Source organism: Sarcophilus harrisii, chromosome 5 (assembly GCF_902635505.1).
Source record: "Sarcophilus harrisii chromosome 5, mSarHar1.11, whole genome shotgun sequence".
NCBI lineage: Eukaryota > Metazoa > Chordata > Mammalia > Dasyuromorphia > Dasyuridae > Sarcophilus > Sarcophilus harrisii.
Window position 1 is genome coordinate 140,260,289 of NC_045430.1, and position 15,581 is coordinate 140,275,869.

The 15,581-nt window shown below is 30.8% G+C and overlaps 1 protein-coding gene across 5 annotated transcripts in view; it reads left to right on the forward strand.

The window, feature by feature from the left end:
• Positions 1-15,581, forward strand: part of CACNA2D1 (calcium voltage-gated channel auxiliary subunit alpha2delta 1) — a 656,564-nt gene that overhangs the window by 372,157 nt on the left and 268,826 nt on the right. For all 5 annotated transcript variants that reach the window (XM_031938658.1, XM_031938660.1, XM_031938659.1 and 2 more), the window contains exon 5: positions 11,246-11,290. In XM_031938658.1, coding sequence (XP_031794518.1) covers positions 11,246-11,290 — 45 coding nt within the window. The remainder of the gene's footprint in view (positions 1-11,245; positions 11,291-15,581) is intronic.

Below are 15,581 nucleotides of genomic sequence, written 5' to 3' on the forward strand. Positions count from 1 at the left end.
TGATGCTTATTTCTTTTTTTAAAAAAAATTATTATAGCGTTTTTATTTACAAGATATATGCATGGGTAATTTTTCAGAATTGACAGTTGCACAACCTTTTGTTCCAATTTTTCCCCACCTTCCTCCCACCCCCTCCCCCAGATGGCAGGTAGACCAATACATGTTAAATATGTTAAAGTATATATTAAATACAATATATGTATACATGTCCATATAGTTAATTTGCTGCATAAGAAGAATCAGACTTTGAAAAAGTGTACAATTAACCTGTGAAGGAAATCAAAAATGCAGGCGGACAAAAATAGAGGGATTGGGAATTCTATGTAGTGGTCCACACTCATTTCCCAGAGTTCTTTTGCTGGGCATAGCTGGTTCAATTCATTACTGTTCTATCGGAACTGACTTGTTTCATCTCATTGTTGAAGAGGGCCATGTCCATCAGAATTGATCATCATATAGTATTGTTGTTGAAGTATATAATGATCTCTTGGTCCTGCTCATTTCACTCAATATCAGTTCATGTAAGTCTCTCCAGGCCTTTCTGAAATCATCCTGCTGGTCATTTCTTATAAAACAATAATATTCCATAACATTCATATACCACATTCTCCAATTGATGGGCATCCACTAAGTTTCCAGTTTCTGGCCACTACAAAAATGGCTGCCACAAACACATTTGCACATACAGGTCCCTTTCCTTTCTTTAAGATCTCTTTGAGATATATGCCCAGTAGTAACATGCTGGATCAAAGAGTATGCACAGTTTGATAACTTTTTGAGCATAGTTCCAAATTGCTCTCCAGAATGGCTGGATATATTCACAATTCCACCAACAATGTATCAGTATCCCAGTTTTCCTTATCTTTCCCTGTCATCTTAGCCAATCTGACAGGTGTGTAGTGGTATCTCAGCATTATCTAAATTTGCATTTCTCTGATTAATAATGACTTGGAGCATCTTTTCATATGGCTAGAAATAGTTTCAATTTCTTCATCTGAGAATTGTCTATTCATCTCCTTTGACCATTTATCAATTGCAGAATGGCTTGATTTCTTATAAATTAAAGTAAATTCTCTATATAGATGCTTATTTCTTAATGTTGTTTACTGAATTCTTCTGGATGTTGTTCTTTTGATTCAATTCTTGAATCTTAGACTTTCCAATAAAGTACTTTAGATCTTTATTACACTTGGGTCTTTTTTGTATATTTGCAAGATATTAAAATCTTGTGAGAATAAAACTGATTGAAAGGAATAGAGTCATCAGCAATATAAATGTTAAAACTATTTCAGTTAGATTGTTCAATAATAACTAAATTGATAAAAAGTTTCTTTTTATAACCATTTCCCACCCCTGGACTTTTAGAGAGTCCTTTTGTTTCTCAGTCAAATGTTTACAGATGCTTAAAGATATATAAAATGTGAATTTAATATGTATCATACATAAACATGTCAGTGTCCTATATTTGGATGTAATCCTGTGGATTTTATTTCTGCTAATAGATATACAATACTTTCTGTTGTATGGTTGGTATATTCCTTGTGTGTTAGCAGAAGCTCATAAAGAGTTTTGCTATAGTAATTCCTGTATCATTTCGAAGCATTTCAGCCTATAATCATAAATTTCATCTGGTCTCATTCTTTTGCAATACCCCAACTTCCTTAATGTCACTGTTGTCATTCAACACATCAAGATGTTCAGGCATTTTATTTCTCCTTTCATATTCCTTTCCCTATAGTATTGAAAATGAGCTATGTGTAATTCAAAACATGTGTGTGTAAATATACAATCAACATAATGATATGTCTGTCAGTGACTTTCCACTTATCCTTGATTAGCTTTCATAGTTTGCATTTAGACTTATTTCCTTATAATTTCACTGTTTTTTCATGTTTCTTAATGCATGCATGGTAACTGCTGAATATGTGCTACTACGTACTTGCCCTGAAATTTTTTTCATGCTTTGTATTAAATACTTTAGATGAATGTGTTGGTTTCACATAGTTTAGTTAGATTAGCTTTTATTGAATTACTTTGTTTTGATCTAACTTACTATTGTTAATGCTACTGCTTAATTCCTTAGATACTTGTTAACGTATTCAAAAATGACTTTTTGGAATCCCAGGCTAGAAATGCCGCTTCCTTTTAAAGATCACTTGAAATAGTGGTACACTTTGATCATTTATTTCATTATTATATATAATCTCTGGAATTAATATAAGTGAACCTCAAGGTTTTCAACTTTTCCTTCCTCAAATTTTAATAACTTTTTGATATCATTGCTTATTTCCTCCAATCTTAGTTCAAGGATAGAGATTGTCCTGCTTTTTACCAATGTATTGTTGTGTGACTTAGGCCTGCATATACCTTTGGTAAAAACAGTATAAAGTCCTTACTTATAAACCTGAAAAAATGCATTTCTCATTTTGTTGGAGCATAATGAAAGTATTCATGCATCTTTGTAATTTGTCTGCTTTCAGTGAAAAGAGCTAGTTGCACCAAAACATTTTCTTCAGGTATAATATAATGGTATTTCTGATTTGTTAAGATGCACTATTTCTCCTTGTGATAATTGAACTTGAAGGAGTACCACTGTCTTTTAAATCTTTCCATTAAGCTGCTCATTCAAGATATTTTTTTAACACAGCCAATCTGTGTCCTTATACCATCCATTTGTTTTGAAGATTCTTAGGAATGATTTCATGACCTTGATAAGAGTGTTAACCCCAAAAGTTGTATTTTAAGATCCTAGTTATTCCAAGTTTCATTTTTTCTTCCAAGCTTCACATATGCTGTAGCAGTCTCAGGGTACTCAAAGACCTTCTAAAACATTATCCTAGTACACAAAGACCCTGTGAAACATTATCCTAGCTAGCAATCTCTTACTCTGAAATTCCTGCTCTTTACCTAGTCTTCCCTGGAAGAGATTATGATTATGATGACAGTTATTATTATGGTTACTTTCCTAAGTTAGGTATAGACATAATGAAGAAAAAAAGATTGTGAATAAACATTTTCTAGCAATTATGATTCACCCATAAAATGATGGTCTTAGTCTGGTACTTATATAAGTCAGGAAAAATAATGAAATATTTGCTATATGTCAGGCACTTAGGAATATTAAGAAAGGCAAAAACAGCCCCTATCTTCAAGGAGTTTACATTCTCATGGAGAAGAGTGAGATAAGGTAAAAACAAAGATATGCTTACAAGATAGATAGTGAACAATTACAGATAATCTTAGAAGGAAGACACTAAAATATAGGATTAGAAAAGGAGTAAAGCTGAGTAAAGGGAAGTTAGAAAGAGGAAGTGAGGAAGCCTAGAGAATTCTAGGCATGAGGATAGCCAATGAAAATGGGCCCAGTTGGAAAATGGAATAACTTGTTTGAGGAAGAACAAGACAACTATTATTATGATGATAATTAATAATATTATTGACATCATCACTGGGTACATGGAGAAAAGTTGCAAAATGACTTAGGGAATGTTGTTTAATTCTAGAGGCAATAGGGGTCATGTGGTTTGTTGAATGGGAGAGTAACATTAAACATAAGATCTCTGTGATAGAAGAACACTGTGAGGAGACAATTGAGGCTGGAAAGCAAACCAAAAGTCTATTGCAATAATTTAGGTATGAGATGTTAAAGAACTGCAGTTACTAGTGCTAGAAAAGAGAGGATGCATTCCCAAAAGATAAAGCAAGGGTAAAATTGACAGCCTTCTTAACTGATTGGTTAATGGGGTGGGGAAGCAGAGTAAGAATATGAAGACCTAAGACTTACTACCAGATTGATAGGCTGTTAAGCCAAGAGGATGTTGATTCGCCTTGGAAGAAATAGGGAATTTGTGACATTAAATAAAAATAAAATTAAAGGGTATATCCTATTAGAACTGAATATAGAAATAATAAGCAATCATTTGAATCAAAAAAACCTTATTTCCTTCTCAAGATCTGCTTAATTGTAATCCCCATCATCTTTTCTAGTCAGAATTCTGGATTTTGATAGTAGGTTGAAGAGCAGATATGGAAGTTTTTATGTGTTCCTTTTCATTTTCATGGCATTTCTGTAAATGGACAGGATCATCAGAGAAATGATTTATAAAAAAGCAATAACAACAACAACAGAGAGATTAAAAATACCAGCATCTGGTTCTCATGATTAATTTGTGATCTTTAGTAGAGAGAATAAGTATTTCCATGTTCTCATTGCTCTATTGTATAGCGTAGCCATCTAGGTGACTGGAAATAAGCAGGTAGATCAAATATACTATGTTTTATTCATGCAGTATATGTGCATACAACTTTCAGAAACCTTACATTTACTATTTACCATTTTTCATTGTTTACCATTAATCCACACATAAGAACCTAATCTAGTTAGTACACATACAAATTTTATTGGTTCTGTAGGTAATTACTACTAAATTTGATTTCTAAATAATATAACATCTACTATTTACTGATCTTTAATTTTCCTTATAAAAAAGGAAAAAAAAACTCTAAGATAATAACACCTTTTAACTTATATTGATTTGTGAAAATGTGAACAATGTTTTCATTTATGACTTGAACATCTGTATGGTTGCCCAGATCTCTGCCTAGATATGTTAATCAGAAACTATAGTGTATGAATGATTTGGGTTAAACAGCTTGAATCTTGGCAGGTAGGACATATTAATATAACTCATTTTGTAATGAATACTGCTTTCAATGCTCATGGGATTTGCTTCATGGCCAGAGCTGTGGAACAAAAAAGACTGACAGTAAGATAAAGATCAAACAATATGATATCAGCAGACAATCCAGTCGCCAAAAGTTGGCAAGCTAAGGATCTCTGCACAGCCAAAAAAGAAAAATTAGTAAATTGGTGCTGAAGTTAATCTCCCCTTGCATTTTATGTTTGTAATATATTTAAATAGCTGGCTAAGAAATGGTAATTCACAGATTCGATGTTATGGTATTGTCCCTGTCCAAACCCCACTACCAGGTGATAGCTTGTACATATGCTACAACTTTTCCCTATAAATTATCTATCAGAGCACAGAGCTTCCAAAGGAAAGTGAGTACAGAGTACTATCACTCACAATATATAGTTTTATGATAGATAGTCTTATTTTGCCTAGACTTAATTTTTGACTCCCAATAGATACTGAGGCAAAAATAATTTGTCTTCTGACTTGCTTGGAAATGTTTTCAACTTTCAGAAGCTACAATATTACATTAGGTTAGAACATTTGGATAAATTTGTGTCAAAGAGTTAATAAATAACTAAACTACTTGGCTGAAAATCAGAAATAAAACAATTTATTCTTGTCAGATGGTGGTGGTTAAATTATGAAAAATAGCTCTCTGAAAGCCTAACTGATCTATGAATTGCATTAGTGGCTTTTGCAGACTTTCTTGAATCATAATACATTGAAAGTTATTTTTCCTATATCAAGGATAGTGAAATATGTCCTTAAAAGTTGATATTGGTTTATGATTTGTATTTGTATATTTTACTGGAATGATAATGGAGTAACAAAGTCATACTATAACAAAATCAGATGACACAATTTACCCCCTCTAATCAAATGAGTTTTGTGTACACACAAGTTTAAAATTTTATTTATTCAAATTACCAGAGTAACTAATTCCTTTCTCACAAAGACTGTGGAATAAGAAAATCAATCCAAATATTAGAATAGAAAAAACAAGTAAAAGTAATGCAATATGAAGAATGACTTGCCTCCTTTTTAAGATTGTAATAAAATGTTACATGGAGACATGTGGGAGAATAATATTGCAAGCTATGATATTGCAAGAAGGTTTTCCTAGGATGTGGCAAATCATGATGATTATGGGTGTTTCTCCTTTACTCCCTAGAAGATCTGATATAGGAATATGGATACATATTCTATACATATATCTATATCTGTATATTGATAATTCTACTTTTTATAATTTTGTTTCTTTTTCTCTTTTCTCTCTCTGTACACACACACACACATACACACATGCATGCACAATTATCTATATAGCTACATTTATCTGACATCTATCCATCCATCCATCTATCCTGAGACATCTACATATCCCTATAATCAAGGGGATGGGAAAAAAGAAAAAAGTCAGATGCTAAATGTAGCTGGTTACGTGGCAGTAGGCCTCATACCTATAGGATATGTGTTATTATCCTTTGTGACATCTCCAAATTGTTGTAATATAACCCTTCTTTTTCACTTTCTTATTAATAAAAATAAATAATTATTAAGTAAAGAAAATATTGAAGGAAAATGGAGGGGGAAACAAGAAATACCCTCCTCTTTGTTCAATGTTTATACTATGAAAAAATTTATATTTCACAGCATTATAGAATTTGAAGGAAATTCCGATTCCATCTTGGTCTGACACCCAAACAGGAGTTCTTTCTGACATACATTTAGCCTTTGAACCTTTGCTTAAAGACCTCCAGCATATATGGGAAAATCTGCCACCACCACAGCTCACTGGGCATTATTTGTTTCACTGTTTACCCAAATAACTACTTTGAATCTGTTGTTTTTAATTTCTACCTATTGCTCCTTATTTAAAGAGAATAAATCTATTTTATTTGTATTTTCAACAAAACTGTGTGTTATCTATTAAGGAATTCATCAACCAACTATTTGGTTGGTTTATTTGATTTTGTGACAATTAGTGTGTTAAGCTCTAAGAATACAAAGAAAAGCAAAAATAAATAAATAAATAAGTGAATAAAGCAGCTCCTACCTTATATAAACTTACTTATTGCCTACATATACAAATTTAAATAAATGAATAAAGAAACTTTTTTGCAGTTTTGAACATTATAAATACCATTTCATTTCTTTGCCTAGATTTTTGCAGTTTTGTAAGCAAGGGCTTATAAAAAGAATTATTAAAATTAAATCTCATTAAAAATATCAGACTCTGAGGAAGCTCCATAATAATCAATATTTATTTCTAGTGAATTTTTCTACTTTACTTATATGAATGGAGAACTAATTTGAATGAAAGATCATACAATATTTTAAAAGCCTCAGGCAAATTTGTAGATATATATATTTATATTAGTATATATGTATATACATACATACATGTGTATATATATATATATATATAGTGTAGAAGCTAAAATATATATATAGCATAGTACATATAAACATATATTTTAGTATACTTATTACTCTTATATTATCATAATATAATATTTTAATATAATATACTATAATATTTATTTGAATATGTATAAATATATAAATATATCAGATTAGGAAATAAAAATATTTTCTTTGATTTTTTAAGTGAGATTGGAGAATGCTTTAGTAAAATGATAATTTGTTAGAGAGAGATTAAATTCTATAAATTAGAGATGCAAGTAGCTTTTACAAATCCTCAAATGAGAATGAAGTTGTTCTATTTCTATTTTTATTTTCACCTCTAGCACGGTTTAAGGAGTGATGGTTCAGTTCAAATCAAGTTCAACAAATATTTATTGAATGTCTACTTCTGGGCAAGGCACATTGCTTAGGAGTGGTAGTGCATCAAGTGAATGATGTAGCATGTCTATTTTCTAACTTATTGATCCAGTGATTAGGATCAAGATGACAATTCTTTTTTTTTTTTATTATTTGACACATTTTGACATGTGTTCTCGAGTGACTATAATACCTTTGGTCTTATGATTTTATGTGCAAGGACTCATGCTTTTATGAGTTTAGACACTCTCACTAATGGATTGCAACACCTTAAAAGCTTCCATTGCTAAGAAAAATGTACTACCCTATAGCCAGTTTTCTGGTTATGTCTCTACCCATACTTAGCTAACTGGTCCACAGATCAGACAATATATCATTGTGTCCTTGCCAGTTTTCTAGATTGATAGAAGTTACAATAACTTTTACTCTATCAATGTATTCTTTGATACCCCATGATAAACTCCATGCCACAAGGCATCCATCACAGAAACGTGTTTATTGAAAATGATCTTATTTTTAAAATACTAGTAATTGATGTCTTTCTATTGTTATTTTATAAAGTATAAAACTCCAATTGATATTGAATTTGATATCTCATAAGAAACTACCAATTCAACCAACCTGAGATGTTATTCTAGTAGTCATATACAGAATGAACTACATGATTTATTTTATTTGTTAATTCGTTTTAATAAACCTGCATTGATTTTTAGTTTTATGAAGATGAAAATAGTATATTAATTTGTTCATAGAAATATTGGATATATTCCAATAGGTAGTTCAGGAATCTTAATAATAATAATCTTAAATAAACTAAAAAAGAATTAATTCTTTTTTTCATTTTTTCCCTTTTCTATTTAAAAAGGTTAGTTGAAAAGTATAAAACAAAATGAAATCATCATTTTATTTCCCCCCTGCAATCCATTTTAAAATTAGAAATTATCTCCCATGTACAAATCAATGTTACATAGACCGATCAATGAACTAACAATTAGGTTTGGTCTCAGATGGAAAAATGTATTCTCTTGGTATCTTTTTGTGCATACAATAACACTGATGTCACATTTCTTCTTTGACATAAAACCCATTCTAATTAAAAAGTATTATAATCTAGAATATTTATGCATCTTTTAATTCTGTAAGCATTCTTCCCTGATTCTTGGAAAAACCAAAAAATACATGTTTTTAGAAATAATGTGTATATGTGAAATATTTTTAAGTTGATGTACTTTTAGTAATGAAAATTAAAAAAAATCTTCATTTTTGCCAGTTATCTTCCTTTATAAATTCCATCTTTGATCTATTTGTTTTTATTATGACATCTATATGTTTTTAAAAACTGAAATGGAAGTTACCTAGAAATCTTCACAGAAATTATTCTTGGCATTTTAGGGTTTGTAAAACAAGTAACCCATTTTGAAAGTTTCTGTTTTCTAAAGACTAATTTTTAAAATTTATTTATTATTATTTTTTTTAATCATGGCTCTTTATTGACAGAACATATGCATGGGTAATCCCTACAACATTGTCCCTTGAACTCACTTCTGTTCCAACTTTTCCCTTCCCTCCCTCTACCTCCTCCCCAGATGGCAAGCAGTCTTATACATGTTAAAGTATATCCCAAATACAATATATGTGTGCAGAGCCATACAGTTCTCTTGTTGCACAAGAAAAATTGGATTCAGAAGGTAAAAATAACCTTAGAGAAATAACAAGGGAGAAAAGTGATCATTATGAGGTTTGGAGAGGAAATTTAAAGAAAAAGATGAAGGTCACAGATTGAGCCTAGTGAAGATGTTTAAAATATATCCATGATAATAGTTTCCTAAAGTAAGGAATTGGGGATAGATATGCTATAAATTAAGGAAGCTGAAGGAGGAAAATTATTGTGGATATTAAAGTCCTTGTGGATGGAAATGAGAGCTTATCTAGAGAACAAAACTGTAAAGTATATCCTGAAATCATGAGATAAAGGGTCCTTAGCAATAAATTACTTGAAAAACTGGTCTCATTATTGAAGGCAACACCAACCTTTTGTTCACTCAGGTTCATAACCATAGTATTGTCTTCACATCTCTATTCTCTCTCATTCCCTTCTCATGTTTGAGTATCATATGTTGTGATACAGGAGCCACCTGCCAGTGGCTGCTGGCACTCTAACTCAGACCTGTAGAATGGATCTCTTCATGTGAGAGGAAGATGATGATACAAGGAGACTGAGAGTTAGTTGCATTCTCTGACCTCTTTCCTCTTCCCTCTTACTTCCAATTTATTTCATTCCCAATCCATAAGGAATATCTGCAAAAGCTGCTTTGCAATGCCTTCAAGTTTATGATTCACAGCTGTGGAGGCTTTCAGATAACTGACTTCCCCTTCACCTAAGCATGGTTCTTAACAAGCATTAGCTCATATAAATCTCTCCAGGCCTTTCCAAGATCAGCTTGTTCATCATTTTTTCATAGAATAATAATATTCCATTACTTTCGTATACCATAATTTATTCAGTAATTCCCTAATTGATGAACATCTCATTTTCCAGTTCTTTGCAACCACAAAAAGAGCTGTTACAAATATTTTTGCACATGTGGGTTCTTTTCCTTTTTTTATGATCTCTTTGGGATGTTGACATAGTACTGACACTTAGTTGTTCAAAAGATATGAACAGGTTGATAGATCTTTGGGCAGAGTTCCAAATTGCTCTCCAGAATGGTTGAATCATTTCACAACTCTACCAACAATGCATTAGTATTCCAGTTTTCCCACTTCCCCTCCAATATTTATTAATGTTTTTTTTCTGCCTTCTTAACCAATCTTAGAGATATGAGGTGATACCTTGGAGTTGCTTTAATTTGCATTTAAGTTGATTTAGATCACTTTTCCACATGACTTTAGTTTCTTCATCTGAAAATTATCTGTTTATATTCTTTGACTATTTGGTTGTTTATTATCCTTTGTTTTTGACCACTTATCAGTTGGGGAATGATTTGTATTCTGAAAAATTTGATACAGTTCTTTATAAATTTTAGAAATGAGGCCTTTATTAGAACCATTGGCTATAAAATGTATTTTCACTTTTAAAGTTACCTTGTATCTATTCCATATGTATTTGTGAATTACACTTTAGGTACGCATTGTCTTCCTTATTCAAGTAAGGAATTTTGAAGTTATGAATTCTTTTCTTTTTCTTTCTATCCCCAAAATTTAGCATAGTAAATAATTACATTTAATAAAAAGGCACATAACAAACACTAATAGAATGTAGAAGATTTTCTGTAGTTATACTAGCAAAGGAATGATCATGGAAAAGAAGAGGAAAAATAAGAAGTATGCCAACTCTTCTGCCCAACTGAAAGTCACAATTTTACTAGTAATAATTTATATAATAAGATGTGAGAAATGGTATAATTTTGGGAAAGATTTAACAAGCTTATTTTATAAATCTTCTGACTTTCAAATTGATTGATAACTCATGAAGTAAAATATTACTATTTTCATTATAACTTCTTCATTTCTCATTTGAAAAAAATTGGTTTTGGGATTCCTATAATTTTGTCCCTATGTGTAAAATGCACATTTCTACTTATAATTGATATAGGACTTTAATGTTCTTAGGAAAGATCAACTAAGTCTATTTGGATCTCTATAGAATATTGGGTAGAAAAAAATGACAGACTACATTATTAAAATAGATATAGGACATATACTATTATTAAGCAATTTATTTTATTCAATTTTTCAAATAAAACTTTTTCTTTCCTTTTTAGAGTAATGAAGTTGTCTACTACAATGCAAAAGATGATTTCAATGATGTAAGTATTATCTATTTAATATGAAATTTGTTACAATTTGCAAGTAAACATTTTGTTTCTTAAATTTGTTCTTCAGGACAAATTTGGAGTACCAATAGCCATTTTTAATTAGGCATTTTATTAGGTCAGGAACTATAAGATACTACAAGCAAATCCTCACTAGTGAGACTATAGCAAGGATAAAAATTTCAGTTTTATTGTAAATTATATGCAGTTGTCACTTCAATAAATAGTCATGACTAGGACTCACATTCAAATGATGTTGATACAACTTATATACTTTATAGTATTAAATATCAAGCTCAAATCCATACCTTCATTTTAAAAAAATGTAACTTTTTCTTTTACAAAAGCATTTTGTTCATATAGAATAAGAGACAAAATCATAATTAATAAAGGGGGGGGACATTTAAAAAGATCCTACTGTGTACTGGACACTGTGCTAAGCTCTATGGGTAAAGGGCAGAAACAATGTCTGCTCCTGAAGATTTTACATTCCGGCAGGGTGAGGGGCAACATGTAAAAATAGTTGCATGTAGAATGGATGCATTCTTATTATATAAGGTAGTAACCTTATAATAGAAAGAAATAATAAATTCAGGCTCTCTAAATTAGTTAAGATTTCAGGGGAAAAATAGGTTCAGAATTTCTCTAGTTATATGCAGAAATATAAAATTGTCACCATCTAACCCAGTCTATATCATTTTCTTCATATGGTCCATGAAAGTAATTCTCAAATATTTTGGTCTTAGGGCCCCTTTACAAATGTAAAAATTATTAATAACATTAAAGAATTTATATTTTGTGGGTTATTTCTATAGTAATCATAACTGATTAATTTCAATTTATATTATTAAATAATTTAAAATATGTCAATACAAGTGATATTTTTAATTGATGATTTTTTTCAAAACAAACAAAATAACATTGTTTTATATGTATTTGCAGTCCCTTTAGTATTTAATCTATTGTGATTTAAAAAAAAATAAAGTATATGGTTAAATCTAGTTAAGTAGTTTTAGAATGTAATCATATTTTAACAAGCAAATAAAATGTTAATATTGATGATGAAAATTATTTTGATTTTAAAGACCAAATTAAAGAATCTCAGGGATTCCCAGGGCTCCTTGGACTAGAATTTGAGAACACCTAACTCCAGTTAAACGTTTATGATAGGTATACTCTAAAATAAAATTATCCATTTTATGAAAGATTAGACCATGTATATTCTAGATTATAGAATCTAATTCTAGAATTTGTTGTAGAACTCTAGAATCTAACTCTAAGATTTTATGATTATAATCATCTGAAGAGGTCTGATAAGCAGTAAAGACCAAAGAAACTAATGGTATTATGTTTCTTATTCAACATACATCAGCAAGCAACTGTCCAGGCAAAAAGATGGCTGTGAACTGGGACAAATTCCCACACAGTTGATGTAGTAAGTAGAGCACTGTGATCAATACAGGAATTTAATCTGCACCTTATTCAGAAGAAGGATGATGGTGGTGATGGGCAAGAGTCTTGTATAAGAGTTAAGTGGAACTTGATAAAAATAAATGTACTTCTGCATCACCATTTTAGTTATATTAACTATCCATATGGAATGCCACATGATCAATTTCCCTGGTCTAATTGGTATTGATTATGTATATGGATGAAATTAATGGGTAGTCTTTGCCATGATCCAATTTGACTGCTCTTTATCAAAACAGCCTTAGGATTTTCCTTTAATAACTGCTGGGGGGAAAGAATATGTTTACTTCAGTTCTCTTGATAAATTTCAAAATCTTAGTCTTGAAAAATCTTCATTTCTTTGTTTTTGTGGCTACTCTAGACTGTCACTACTGTTTATACATGGCATACATTAAATAAGCAGAAGCCCACATAGTGTGCCTATGCATATGTGTACTTGTATTGTGGTAAAACATAATTTACTTGTACTTATCAAAATATTTTGCAAATGACTATTTACAAGACTATTCTCATGGGATAGTATTCAGTGTACCAAATCCCATTCTAGTATACCAAGAAATATGAATTCCTTCAACTACTTTATAAAGAAAGCAAAATGAATGAAACACTGAATTCCCTTTGTTTTAAACTTCCCGTTTATCATTCCTTATTATAAATAGACTGCTATTTATAGTGTATGAAATATGTAATTAATATCAGAAAAGCACTTTGTACAATTGCTACCCAGATACTGCAAAAGGAATATCCCCTCTGAAGAGTATATTTAATTTACAAAAGGTTTAACATTTTTGTATCCTCTTGATTGACTCACGGAGATTTATTTGGTTATCACTTTGTAATGCCGGAAAAACTGAGGCAGGAGAGAGATTAGAGAGTTTCCAATATTTTATTAATTGGAGAATATAACTGACTGGACAGGACTCTCGTCTCAAATTATCCAGTCAGATAGAGATAAAAATGTACTGGGACCAAGGAAACCATGTTGGTCCCAGGGCTGAAATCCAGCAATGAATAGGAGCTGCCTCATTCCTTAAATACCCTAGAAACAAAGAACCAGGAGGATGGGGGGGCTTCTGTCAGGTTGGGGGGAGACCATAACTCCTAAAAGCCCAGAAACAGGATGTCTGAATACCCAGAGATAAAGATGTCAGTGAGGTATCTTGGAATATTTTAGAGGGATATTGTAAATTCTTGAGAACAGGAGTTCTGCTCTCTTGTTTATCTTGCTAACAATTTATAACCTTAGAGTAAACGGTTCCCAATCTTAATGGACCAGAGTAGGTTTTTATGACTAAGGGGATTTGACAGAACAGTTAAGGAAACTGGGACAAAGGAAGCTAGTTCAGGGAAACCAAGTAAGAACAGTTAAAGAGAACTGAGGCATAACAACTTGAAATGAATAAAAGAAATTGATCTGTGATAACACCAAAATGAACAGGAAGATTTTTGTTCTGCATCTTCAACAGCTTTTAGACTTTGAGAATCATCCTATATATACTTTGAACATATATTTCCAGGGTAATTCCATAATAAATGTATTAACCTATTTTACTCTGAAGTAGTTGAGACATTTTATTGTTGCAATGTTATTAATATTAGTAATAATATTATATTAATTAGGATACCAAAAAGAATATATCTTAATGAAAATATACAATTCACCTATTATTCTCTTTGACTAACATAACTTTCATATACATACATGTAATTTTAGAGATCTTAAGACAGGAGAGAATTTCTTTTTGGTTAACATAATTTTCAGTCAGTCTGAATAAACAAATTGGTAATATAGAGTAATTTAACAAGAATAAATATATCATTTTCATGTTAGAAATTACTCTGTGATTTGTGTCACAGATCCAGATTCTCCTCCTAAAAAAGAAAAGAAAGAAAATTTTACTATGGCTTTATTGCCTTTAAGCATAATTATATCACAAAAATTATACTGTAATTTCAAAATTTTGATCATAGCAAATGGTCCTCTTAGAGATATATTTTTCATTCACATCATTCAGAAATATTTTAAAATAATGTTTTCTTTATTTTAAAAGATAGAGTGAAACTTTCAAACATTTCAGCAATGTCCAAACTGCCTTTTTAAATTAAAGTTTTAATTTATACAACTATGCCAAAGATGTTGAAGATATATAAGGCACTTGCACAAATATTCTGCATGTATATGCCACAATAAAATATTGCATAAACTGGTCATATCAATACTGTAATTTATATTTTTCTGTAAACTAATTAAAATAGATGCATAGATCATGCAGAGCAAAACAATTTAAATTAGTTGATTCGTTCTGCATATTAAATGAAGAAGCAAAAAAAAAAATCAATATGTAGAAAAATACCAGATTGCTCAGTTCTTTATTTTTCAAGTTTCTAGATATAGAGGTAGATTTAGATTTTATTAAGCAAGCCCAATTATAATGGCAAATCTATGCCCTTTAAAAATGTTTATGCACATCAGTGACTCATGAAAATTTTCTATTGGATTCTTCAGTATGAAGATGTCTTATGATTGGTGATAAACTCTTGATGGTTAAAACCTGAGTGTCTTTACACTCACTTTAATTCAACAGGAATCTGTTGAATGTCAAATATGTTAACTATCTTAAGCATTCAGAATACAAAGAAAGAAATGTCTCTGCCCTCAAAACACTTATATTCTTGTTGGGAATGTTTTGATGGGTAGAGTACTCACAACTGAAGGGATCAGGAAAGACTTTATTTAAGGGATGGTACCTGAGCTGCACTTTGAGGTGGGAAGAGTCGGCATTGTGGGTGTAGGAAACTACCTATGTAAATGTAT